General features: G+C 35.5%; 1 protein-coding gene across 1 annotated transcript; it reads left to right on the top strand.

Moving 5' to 3' along the window:
* The first annotated feature begins 4,472 nt into the window (after positions 1-4,472).
* LOC149800700 (uncharacterized) lies at positions 4,473-11,099 on the top strand. Its single transcript, XM_089954217.1, has 4 exons — positions 4,473-4,588; positions 6,713-6,998; positions 9,314-9,571; positions 10,571-11,099. The coding sequence occupies exons 1-4, from the start codon at positions 4,482-4,484 to the stop codon at positions 11,036-11,038; spliced, it is 1,119 nt and encodes a 372-aa protein (XP_089810343.1). The 5' UTR covers positions 4,473-4,481; the 3' UTR covers positions 11,039-11,099.
* Positions 11,100-13,619: the final 2,520 nt, after the last annotated feature.

A 13,619-nucleotide genomic window follows, 5' to 3' on the forward strand; every position in this document is an offset into this window, starting at 1 on the left:
CAATGTAGGTATGTGAGAAAGCTTGCCAGTGGCTTCTAGTGGGTAGGTGGTTCTTTCTGGGGTTTTCCCGGGTTCTTCCTCCACCATTAATACTGGCCGCCATGTATAGCCTATCGTGTGCTGAAAAATGGCGTTAAACCCTTCAACAACAAAAACAACACTTCAATCCAAGATGTGAAATACATGGGTAAGAATGTCAATCAAGGACCCAAATGAGTCTCCATTATACAAATATGTTTGGCTTGTTTATAAAAGTTTGTTTGTAAACATGTTTGTGTATAAAACTCTGAAAGTGATGATATGATTTGTAGGATGGATATTTATCATAACAAGTCTTATGAGCGTGATTTAGTCGTAATTGTTGTACACTGTATTCAGTTACAGGTTGAAGCTGTCATAGTTATACTGACTATTTCTTACACTGTACAATTCTTTGTCTGTTGTAAATGAGCTATAAGTTTTTTTTATCATTTCTCTAAGAGAGCAAATGGAATATTAGTGAAGGTATTAAAATGGTTTGCATTACCATCGAGACTAAGCAGTTGCTATGTATACCATCAGTACAATATTAAAATTCAACTGTTAACATAATTTTTATTTCAATCATTGTTATTCTCTTCAACTGTCTTACAAGCATAGGTCTTGCCTAACATTCCTGTGAACTTGATTTCTAGCTTGCATTATTCTGCAGCATAATGTATTCAGTATGTTCATATCAAACAAAGTATTAGCTAAATTCCTGAGTGGTATATAAACAAGTTTATTATTTATCTGTGTAAATCAAAATTAATTTATTTAAAAAGTTGTTTTCAAAATTTAACCAATATAGAAGTTTCAAAAGTTTTTAATCATTGTTGTAATAATTAGGAAAGATAGAAAAATCAATATGAACATTCATTAATACAATTTATACTTATAGGTTACTGCATTTGTATGGGAAAATATGAACGAGTTTTTTCGGATGTAAATACTACACGACCTTAGGAGTGCAGTACATTCATCCGACAAAGCGAGTTCATATTTTCCCATACAAATGCAGTAACCTTTTTATTATATGCTCATTTTCTTATTCTACCTAATGCTTAATTATATTAACAAAATACACTACAAGAAACAAAGTAACTGAATGTATGCCGTATTCCAAACTAAATACACAAGCGCAGATTCATCATTACACAATACCAACATTATTACTGGGCACATAACTCCGCCCATTTAAAAAAAAAAATTGAACTTAATCGCGCGCTTAACACAACTTTCGAAAGAAAATAGCGCGTCTAGTTAAAATTGAAATTTGGAGTCATATTGTGAATGAATGCGCATTGCAACAACTTTTCCATTTGATCTGGAATCAACAGATTTTTGTATATTTTTCGATTCTACGAAATTTGTGATTATGGACGATTTATATTTGACATTCCACATGAAATACACCGGATTGAAGACGCGAGTGAGAATCGTGTTGACATCTGCAAATGTGTTTCTGCTTCTGTCATAAATGTTTGAAATCATAATGTGAGAAAAATATGAAGTCTTTCAATTGCAATTATCAAGAAGACGCTATGGAATTTAATGCTTATTTCATTTTTGAGTTCAGTAAGGAGGATGTAATTGCACTTTTATTCGAAATTACAGTACAATTTCGAAATGTGTAATCAAGATTGAGAACCTATGACATAACTAATGTAATTCGGATTTGCAGAACTAAGAGAGCACATTTTGAGGACATTCGGGATGTAAAACTGTAAGTGTATTTATTGCCATTCTTATCACCAGCTAAAGAAGACAGTCTATGTCTTGACACTTGTATGTTATTTGTAAGGACCCTTTCTTGCGTCTATTGTATAGCTAGCCTAAATCCGAAACATTGTATCAAAAAGTCAACGCAGAATGTACCAAAACAACTGGTATGTGGCAGTCCACGAAACAATTGCTTTACTTCATTCAGAAACAAATTTACACAACCACAATGTAAAACGCCTACTACACGAGTGTACATGATTTTTTTTACAAATCAAAAGTGCTGGCGTCTGCGTCCATTGTTTGTTTACAATAGAAAGTAGTTCCTTTATGCACGTGAATGGAATATGAAGGTGTGGAATATCGTAAAATACTGAACGATTCTGACAATGTAAAGTTAACGGAGAAAAAAAGAATGAACATAAAATATACTACATGTACCTAGAAAACATTTAGTAAGATTTAACTTCACCGCCTATCTTAAAATTAACTTGAAACTGTGATGAAGGTGAGAAAATAACTAATTTTCTTTTTCTTTAAGTTTGCTAACTTTGCCGATAAATAGTTTCAGAAACCTGACACATCTTTAGGTTTCCTATATAATATACGACATACGTTATTGTCAAAAACCCTTGTCACAAATTTATTTGTTGTCTCATTATTCACGTAACTTTCCCTGCAAAAGGAATTTTAAAAAAGGTCTCTATTAATATCCTCCATTATACAAAGACACTAATGGAATTTACTTACTTTACTTAACTTACTTACCAATATCCGATGTGTGCGACAATTCGGCCATGTAGGTCGAATTACAAAAACCAGCCGCTCGCTTTGTTTATATCGCTTGACACGGTCACGCAATTTCTTGACAAAGAGCACAACAACTCGAGATTCCGAAAGATTGCGCTATTCCAAGTTGGAGCCCAACAACTGGACATAGAACACAAATTTACTATATATTCTCTGCATTTGTTTCTCAGTACTGAACTTTACACTGTGACAATCTAAAAAAAATCAAAGATGGCTTCATGGTGAAGTTCTTGTCAAAGGTTCGCCGCTTTTTTCTTCTTCTTCTTCTTCTTCTTTTTGGGGAAAGGCTGGACTGTAAACAAACCAGCGTGCAATGGAACACAGGTTTCACTTCCGGATCATCATCAAAACCTTATTACTCACTGTATACTGTCGCCGAAACACATAGACAGCCACGCCATAACTTTATATTGTAAAGAATAAACACTTGCATTTAAATCCATACCGAGAATGCCTAAATCTAATTCGTGTATCACCACCAAAACAAAGTAGACATGGAGAAAAAAATGCTCTAAATATAGACTGGGACTGCATTTGTGGTACTGAACCGGAACTATTATTGTGGGCTGATTCCAACTAGTAAATATTCCAATAGGATTGTCCTCGGCCTTTTGCGTCGCATACTAGAAGAAAAAATTAAGGATGTTCCAAATGCAAATCTACTAAATTCAATATTAAACACTGATTCTGCAAAAGGTTTTAACTCCAAATTACCCAGCTGGAAAAACAACGGAAGCGAAACACGCAACATATTTACCTTTGTTGTTGTTGTTGAGTTTAATTATAGTGGCGTGCGCACAGTTGTGCATGTGCCACTTTTTTCTGACTGCAACGTAGCCTGCTAGTTGTTACTGGGGAAAGGAAGGGTTATTTACCTAAAATGTAATCAAGACATTTAGAGCACAGGTAGCTCTCACGAGATTAACGGTGGAAAAAAATATAGCCTGTAGGAAGTAAATCATACCGAGTGATAAAAGTGCGTCAGATTACTCTTGAGACCAGTTCTGACAAATTTATAAGTTCAAGCAAGGACTAATGTTCATCAGTCTATTTATATATTTTCATTGGCTAGCCATATTTTAGAATGATACAAGCGCAATGCTTTCATAATGATGTGTGTTACCCAGAAAATTAAACAAACAGGTGTGCAATAAAAATCGGAAAGAAAGGGGCAACATAATCGACAGAGTGCTACCAATATGTGATTTATTTAGGTTGGACGTAGGATTGATATTTCAATATATCAGCACCCAAACCCGTACTGATACTGATGGACGATTTGGGACCTATACCGTCCATCACCATCAATGCTTGGGGAAGGGGTGCTGGTTTACTGGACTATTGAATTGGATAAAAACCATGTGACAAGTTATTTTCTTCATAAAGGAATGGAATGTACTTCGCCAGACACTTGACGTATTTAAGAAACGCCGCAAACTCACATCTATCTGTTATTACATACGTAGTGTTTTAATCTGTGTCATTTCTAATGTGCACCCTGCGATATTTTGGATTGACAACCATACAAAGAAAACTAGCTTAGTAAGTCGATAGCTTGTAATCAATGAGAGCCAGCCATTTAGATGTAGACAAATAAGTTTTGTAGTGGTCTTTAGCACCATTGGCAGTATTTCACATATGGTGGATATTTGACATATATAATGTTTTACTATCGTGGTTGAAGAGGCAAGAAATTGATTTAGTATTTTACTTTCAACAAGCGAAAAAATATTTTGCATTTAGAACGCTTTTTTTCTCTCACTTCGACAATTTCCTTTAATCGTACCCTCGGTATTCATGCACAGAGTAGTTTTAAGTACTCGTCATTTTCGGTCGCTAAAATGGTTGGTGATCATGACGTCAAATGTGACATTTCATGACGTCATAATTTTAACTAAATATCATATGTCACTTTTGGTCATTTGATTAGCATGACTTTCAAAATGTTGTTCAGTAATTTATTAAAAATGTTCATCTTGGTCATCGTGGTCAGTTTAGCGGTACAAATGGCATCCGGTGATCCTTACTACACTGACGGGTGAGTCTTTACTTAATGCATTCAAAATACAATTGGTGGAACTAAAAGTACAGAATTAAAAAAAAAGATTTAATTTTGAGAGGGGAAGAGGGAATGGAGGATGGGTTCAGATGAATTTTAGACAATGACTTTATTGCTGTTTGGAAATGAACATCATCATTTTCTGTATTTCGAGACGCATCTAAAATCAGCCTGGGCTGAATTTTATAGTACATTGCAATTCTTGTATCAAAATAATTGATACATCACAGCAAGAAGGTGTATAGTATACAGGAGGCGTTTGAGCTACTACACAACTTGAATAAAGGTCTGATATGACGCAAGGAAGGGTTTCTTCTTTATCTCCATTTCTCCAATGGAGGTGACAGAGCAGTGAACCACTGAAGGTGGGGGGGGGGGGGCCGCCAAGTGGTGTTTCTTTCTTAAATACATATTTTCAAATCTCTCCATAACTACATTTTCCAATTTATACACAAACACTCCCTACCCCCCCCCCGTACACACACGCATACGAATTCACTGTATCAAATAGTACATGGTTTTGCTCTTATGTCATATGTAAACTCTGTTTGAATGGCTGACTGATCGTTATTAATCATTTTAAAACATAAAGGATCTGCATCACCATATATTTGTCAGCATATGATACAGGTCTTTCGTGTAGATCTCAATGCTGCAAGGCATTATTGCAATAATTGAAGCAGTCGCATGTGATCGTGTAATTAATATTTTTCTCTGATTGCTGCGGGAGATTTGCTATGTATTGAAGAATGTTACGTGTAATCAATAAAAGCAGCATTAAACAAAAAATAAAATCTTATTGGGTTCAGCCTTCTGGCTTTGTTGCGTAGGATGAAAATGAAACAGGCAAGACACGGCCGGTTCCACAACGGTCTCATGCACTACAAAAATTTCAGTCATTTCGTGCCATTGCACCTATATACTGAAAACGCAATATAATCAATGGCGATTTTTTCCATATTCTGTGTCCAAATTAGTGCTTAAATTAGCCTTGCTGCACATACAGTTATGACTAATGGAATGGATTTCATTTCTAAAGGAATACATAGGTCGAAAAGGAAAAATACGATAAAATAGACTACTGTTCTGATACCTACCACCATATTTAATGGAGGGAAATCGGTAGGCCTTATTATAGATGTCGTACATTTTCAACACCTTTCGAACAGGGGTGTTCAATATACGCTGACCTGGTTTTATCCGTTAATTTACATCATACAAATAATCACATATCTGGCACACGCCCTAGATGAAGTTGCCCATGCATACCTTTGTATATAGAGTATTAGGCCGATAAATCAGCCCTTCACCCGTGATGATATTGATTTTCGGGTGAGGGGCTGATATCACCTATTCATTAAAAGCTGCAATTATCTGCATTCAAATTTGGCTGCACATATTGATGTATATTTTATACACTTAGGGTATTTTTCGTGGCTGTACATCTATCTTCGGCTGAAGGGTTCTTTTGGTGACATGTAGATTATATTTCCTGAGCACATCATATGTTTGGTGACTTGTAAATCCACCTGGAATAGCACAACCATCTGTCCAGTTGCCATTTTGAATTTCGCGCTTGATATAGCTGTTACCAATTACCGGTATGTGTCTAAAGTGTACGCGGGTTTGTTCCGGAATCATTTGCATGCAGCAAAATTGCATATTTTAATGAACAGGTGACATCATACCCACAACATCGTCCATCAGTGTCAACACAGATTTGTGGGGCTGATTTATCGGACTAATAGAGTATATGGAAAGATACATCGTAGCATGTAATGAAAATGCCTAGAAGGAAGACAAAAAACCTAACATGCCCTTCCGTGTATTTTGAATTAGAATATGCTTGGAGTGAAGTTTAAGATATTTTGAGTGACTGATCTTTGTCGACTTTTGGTCAGAATTTGCAGCTTTATTCCATATTGGTGTGGTCACCCACAGGATCATATGTAATGTGATAGCTCTGTGTGTAAGGCTTATAGTAATTGCTCATGAAGTAAAGTTTATATTCTGCCTCTTTAGACTGATCGATTGACAAAGAAAATAAACAAATTGGATGGACCACAAATAATATTGTCGCTAATACCACTATTTCTTCTCCAGTAACAGTTATGAATACAACAAGCTGCCAGATGATTATTACGATTTATATACTGATGGAAGCTACGACAATGGCGGCCCCAGATACGAAGAAAAGAAAACGAACAATGGAAACCTTAGATCTGACATCGCGCGCATTATGACAAAAAGATATGATCAATTCAACCCTCAAGAACTGTTTCCCCAAACAGCAGATGAAAATCAGCCTCATTTGCCAGTTGAGAAACCAGAAACAATACCAAAGAAGTCCGAGACGTTTACAGCACCAATTGGTACACATATAATCAAGGTAATTTCGCAACGCTAAGTTTTCAATTATTTATTTATTTATTTATTATTTATTATTAACGATTTTTATTACCTACAGCATCATTCGATATTGTCACTCCAAAAGCAATGAGGCCTGTTATAATACTCTATCTTACAGAAACCTATTAGGCAAATGTAACGACAGTTCCAATGCTCGTGAGAAATATTACCAGAACACCCGCACATATTTATCACTCGGAAATCCCCAAGTTGACTTAAAAAAGCGTAACCAAGTAGATTATTATATCTTTCACCGTCGATTGCATTTTTATGGAAATATGGAATAACAAGATCAATGAAATTATATCTAATTCAGATTTATAACAATTAAAGCAACATTTGACCCTATATGATTTCATATTTTATGTTGTAAACCCTGTTTTTTCACGGCCTTTTAGGGACTTTTGAGTAAAATCTTGGTTACTTAAAAACAGAACAAAACAGCGTCCCGAAAATACAAACTTAAAACTTTGTTTGGCATTATAATGTCTGGGCAGTCTCTGTCTTAAATAAAAATCAGTCACTGTACATACAATTTGGAATCTGGTTATCCAGATATCTTTAAGTGCTCGGACTTACTGCGACTGGAAACTCTCCAAAATTGATTACATGTTAGATCTCGACGTCAACTCCCTTACAAAATCATGCAATACGTTTTGAACTATGCATCAGCTGTGCTACCTAATTTTCAGGACATATCCATAAAACAAACGTTAATTAGCCATTCGTCATTGTTGAATGCTATTTTGATGATGTGCGTAACTTGGATGTCAACTTTGTTAGCTATTGCGTTTGTTTAATGCAAGCAAATATATTATAAAGACAGGAGCGACACGATAAACCGTCGAATCGGAGAACTGATCCTTTCTTTCAGGATACCTTTATCAAAGAGAGTGAAAAGGGGGTGGGTGTCCTCATACCCAATTGTTCGCCAGCTGAGCTTATAATAATAATTTTATTTATTTATATCATTCTTTGATTTTCCAGTAATCGTTTTTGTTTAATAGACGTTTGACGTTAAAATGATATTTAGTCAAGACTGAATCGACCCATAGATCTTTTGTTTGAAGAGGCACACTATCGTAAATAGTAGATTAAGTTTTGTTTAGTTTCTCTCTCTCTCTCTCTCTCTCTCTCTCTCTCTCTCTCTCGATGGATGGATGGATGGAACATCGTAGGAAGATAGAGGCGAGAGTCCGCGGGGGAAAAAAGACAGCGCGGCGGATTTACCCTTGTGTCATGAGACAATGTCTCGAACCTATGCATAATGGTAAACTGTAGTCACACGAACCAACAGAAAGGGGACAATTGGAAAAGTATGGATAGAACAATGTCATAGTCGGTAGCAAAGTTAATCAACTCATAATTATGACGTAGATCAACTGTAAATACAATTAGTTGCTTCAATCACCTCTTGTTGGTTCATCATTTCACTACGTTTATATTTCCCATTTATTTCAATATACTAAGCCAGTAATTTAATTTCTACATCTTTAGTGTTCAAGTGGTTAACCACGCTGCGTTCGTTGTGCTCTAATTCTTCATTTAAACCATCGTTCATATTTAAATCATAAATGTTTCTTATATTTATTTAATTATTTATGAATCAAAATAGAAGTTAAAAAAATAAAGAAGCAACTTATCAATTTGCTGAGAAGAATGTGATTAGCCGCTAAAGATATAAAACTACATTTTGTATTGATACACTGGACAGAAATGTGCAGAGTTCTTTCATTGCGTAATTACACAGTTGCTTGTATTCAGTCTCAACTGCGTTGGAAATGCAAGTATGTTTCTTTGTATGTGATATTAAAATATATGTATAATATGTACGCAGTATCTTTCATATACCATTGTTATAAATCCTTCATTACATGAAAACTCGGCAAGCCTCGTTTTCTTTTATTTAAATATGTATACAGCAATGATACATTATGATTTCTTTGCAAACTCCGGTAGATGGCTTTAATCTCTCTCCGCCCTTTGTTTCAGTCCTTTGTTCAAAACTAAGAATTACGTCAAAATATTCTTGTTCGTTATGTGATAAACATAAGAACCCACTCGTCTCTTTTTTTTTTTTTTTGCGCACAGCTTTGTATTGTTATATCTCTTGTTGTAAATGGCCCCAAGTGATTCTGACATGTAGGAGTCCAGAATTCTTAGTACATTTTGTGTTACTTGTTTGTTTTGTATACTTAAGTTTCTTTTTTCATGACGCTGGGAAACTGTTTGAATCAGCATCGTTCTTAATTTGTGTGTCTCTCTTCATATATATATGTCATTGGATTTCCACAGGAACATAACGAAGATGTCCCGCAAAATTCAAAATCTCACTTATTCACCACGGAACGCGAACCGATAGCCCAGAAAACCAGCCGTACAAAGGCAACGCAAAATATAATATCATCAAACAGGGCGGCTATCAGTGATGTGACGACCTCTGCTGAATTCAGACGTGCCATTGCTGAGGTAAAGCAGGCATTGCTGAGCCTTGATTTCAAACTGGACAACGTGGTGGTAGAGTTAAGCCAGAGTAACGAGGAGAATTTACAGGTATCAACATAACATTTTTTTATAGTAAAATCTTTTTCTTGTTCTTCTTCTTCTTCACATGTTATGTAAACTTAATTTGTATTTTTGTTGGCTTTCTTAAAGACTGTATGTTATGTATGTCTGTATTTTTGTTTAACCTTGTCCAGAATCAAGTTCATACTGTACCTGACCAGTGACATTTTTATTTTGTAAGCAACGGAATACATTGCTAAAATTTTCTATTTGATTGTTCATTAAATATCCAGATAATTTTTAATGGTAACTATTTTTATAGTCTTGATTCTAACCTTAGAAACTTCAAGATTGGAAATTTCATATTACATTGACAGTGTATTTTCAGAAAATGGTAATTGTGACCTAGGTCAAGTAGAGTGGTATATAATCTTGTTCACCTAAGAATTACTCATTCTTACCTTTACATTTGAGGCAGAATCAATCTTATTGTCATGTTCATTTTTGTATTTGGGTGGATTTGTTTATTTATATTATTATTTACTGGAATTACGAAGTGATCAGTAATATTCCTGGACTGGGAAATTAATTTGGCATTATAGAGAATTCAGAAAAACCATTTTGGATTATATTATTGTGATACAAAGAAAGACTTAGCACATCACCACACTCCATCCACTGGCATATTAGCATGTTCGAAATTACAGGCACGTCAACACATTCAGTATTGGAACTTAGTTGGAATACCGCTGGAATTCAATTGCAACATATGTTTGGAGTTTTGATACAACTTTTAGGACTATTTGGGATTTAATTCACAATACTGTAAGTTCTTTTAAAATTGTCACTTTTGTATTCATGGAATATAAATTATTTCTTAAATTTTACAAAACCTTGGTGGTTCTCGCTCTTCCCTATTACTTAGTTCAAGATCTAAGAGTCGTAAGACTCATCATTATATATCACCTGTGATTGGCCACAGCAGTTCTTGGCTGACTTCATTTGTAATATCAGACAACCGGTTAATTTAACGATGTAATGTTATAGGGTGTCAAGACCGATATTGAAACCATCAGCGCCACACTCAAGTTGGTCCAAGAAGACATCGCCAGGATATCCATCAACGTTAGCAGAAGTGTGGAAGGTATAGTAGAACTGCAGAAGGACCAGTTCCAAAAGCAAATGGAGGAGATGGGAAAACTGCAGAAATATCTGAACGAGTTGATGGCGCAGATTCTTGAAATAAAGGCTGAGCAAAGGAGGGTGTTCAGTATGCAGGAGCAGCTTGTAGAACAAAAAAAGTCCGCATCTCTTCTGGAATCAGTAGGAACAACGGGCAAGGAAGACACGATGGCTGAGTTGGAAGATCTACTGCAAAAAATCAGTAGTAAAGAAAAGGAAGGAACCATCATAAAGAAACAGCCACTAAGAGAGAGCATGAGACCGTTTGCAAGACATCGTGTGCTCGATAGAGTTCCTACTTATGATAAAACACCAGATGGAGGCGATAAATAAGCAATGAAAACATTTTCGAATTTCATCTGTTTTATTAGTTTCTGTGACAGAAGTATATATCTTCAAATTTACGTTTTAAATTTACATATGATGTATTTGAATAAAGGTTCGATTACTATTCGTTTGTAATTAAGTAACTGGAAATGTTGTTTTTGTTGATTTTAATTCTTTAAATGCATGAGAATTATACTACATAAATCGCACAAACCCAAGGCATATGAATAATATATGGCTTAGTTTTGGTACACTATAGTGCAATATTCGAATTAACATTATGCTATAGTTGTAAGATGTGGGGGGTCTCTTTGGAGACAAGATGCAAAATACTATATTAAAATGTTATCGACTATCCAACACTCGGTTATTTACTGTCCAATACACCGTTTGGAGTGCCCATCTTATTGTTATATACCATCCAGTACCCAGTTATCAACTATCCAACACGAATATACCAGCATAGCCTCCTATAACCCTTAAACAGGAGCGAGAGAAGAACAAATACATACTTAAAGACGGGTATTGGCTTACGTAAACTATTCAAACATGTTTATGCACTATCATGCATGAAGTGAAAGAAGAGAAAAGAATACGAGTGCTGGATAAATGGTGCTGAACAGTAAATAACATGTTGACGTTCGCTTCAGTTGGTGTGTTGAATTGTAGATAGTTGAGTTCTGGATAGTGTATAGTAAATATGAGGTGATGGATAGTACCTAACCTGGTCTTGGGGTAATCGATAGTACATGAATGAGTGTTGGCAAGTCAAATTATATGTTAAAACTATAGATGCTTGTAACATTACGTTTGAATTTGTAGATATAAATTGATCAAAGCACTGCTGCCTGGGACCTAGGGGATATGTGTTGCTACTCTCGGTACAGGTTCGACTCGGGAATTGTGATTCTGTAACCTGTCTGATTATCTTTGTATCATTATTTATCCATTCTTTCTTACAATCATGTATTTTCATCATTGAATGATAAGCGATAACCAGTGGGGTTTTTTTTATTTAATCGAGCGTCAATTTCTATTTGCCGAGGGGTGTTGCACCTCTCGACATTTCGCCATATACTTTACGGGGGTAGAACCGATGAATGGAATAGAGAACTTGAGTTGGAGAACTAGGCGATGGGTGCCATTACTCACTTTGAACTAATAACGAACGTAATTTGTTTGAGTCCTTTGTCCTTTTGTATCATTCTTTCTACATATGTCACTTTAATGCATATTTAGAAGAATATATTTGTTAAGAAAGACGCCTGAGATTCATTACTTATATTTTATTTATGCATTTTTAAAAAAAATCAACACGTTGATTCCAAAATGGACTATAACTACAAAATAAAATCACGCCTACTTTGTTAAACAACTTTTACCGAATTCATACCAAGCATATAAAACTTTATATTGTCTGTTTACAAGTATTCGGGACCACTCAGTTGGCCTAAGCGTTTAGCACTTTCGCCTCGGATGCGGGAGGTCGCGGATTCGAACCCCGGTCGAGACATACCAAAGACTTATAAAAATGGTACTCGCAACTGCCTCGTTTGACGCTCAGCATTAAGAGGTTAGTGTTAGGACTGGTCGACCTGGTGTCAGGATAATGTGACTTGGTGGGACATGATGATACATGTCTGCGGCATGATGCCCCAGTACTAGACATCACTATAAACTGCCACACTGCAGACATCGTAGCGATATGACTTAAACATTGTTAAGGCTACGTTAAAAATCCAAATTACACACACACACACACACACACACACACACACACACAGAGACATCCACACAGATGCACACGTGCACGCACGCACACGCACACGCACACACACCATACTTAGAAAGATTGGTTACATGTTTAACTGATAATAAATTTCTCACGTTTATTTTCACTTCCTACAAGATACCGTATCTCGGTTTAAAGTCCATTAGCACGTAGTTTGTCTTATGATGGCAAAATAAAAGTATTACTATTTTTAGTTTATTCGCGAAGACTAATTTTTATGTGTGACACAAGTCCTAAAGATACATTGATATCATTTTGAGATAATGCAAGCAAACGTCATTTTCTTTGGAGTAGTAAAACAAATGCTGACGGAACAATTGGCTCAGGCAGTGTAACGCTACTGTTTTCAAAACTATTTATTCATTATTATTATTTATTCATGATTCATTTATGTTCCCAATACGAACTAAAAATATATCTTCTCACATAACAATAATAATATACTCAAACTGCACATAAGATACTTATAAAGCTAACGAAACTTAGCTAAATTATGGATGTTCGGTCGTCTCACGGTACTACTTATATTACCTTGCGAATATCAAGTTACACTAACAAATAAAAAAAAAGAAAGAAACAATACAGAATCAAGCTATTCGGTACATTTTCTAAATACCCTTAGATCTCCTCGGTTGACTATTATTCTAGTTTGTGACTAAACCAGTTATATGGGGCCGATGGTTTCCCGCTGGTTAGACTTAATGTCTTGCCTAATAATAACGAGGATCGCATTTTGAAAAAGCTGACGTCCACGTGCGATTCCTATCGCTCCTTGTGGTTTCGGAAGCAAGATAG

The sequence above is a fragment of the Sinohyriopsis cumingii genome, chromosome 4, assembly GCF_028554795.1.
Source record: "Sinohyriopsis cumingii isolate HCF-2022 chromosome 4, ASM2855479v2, whole genome shotgun sequence".
In the NCBI taxonomy this organism is placed as follows: domain Eukaryota; kingdom Metazoa; phylum Mollusca; class Bivalvia; order Unionida; family Unionidae; genus Sinohyriopsis; species Sinohyriopsis cumingii.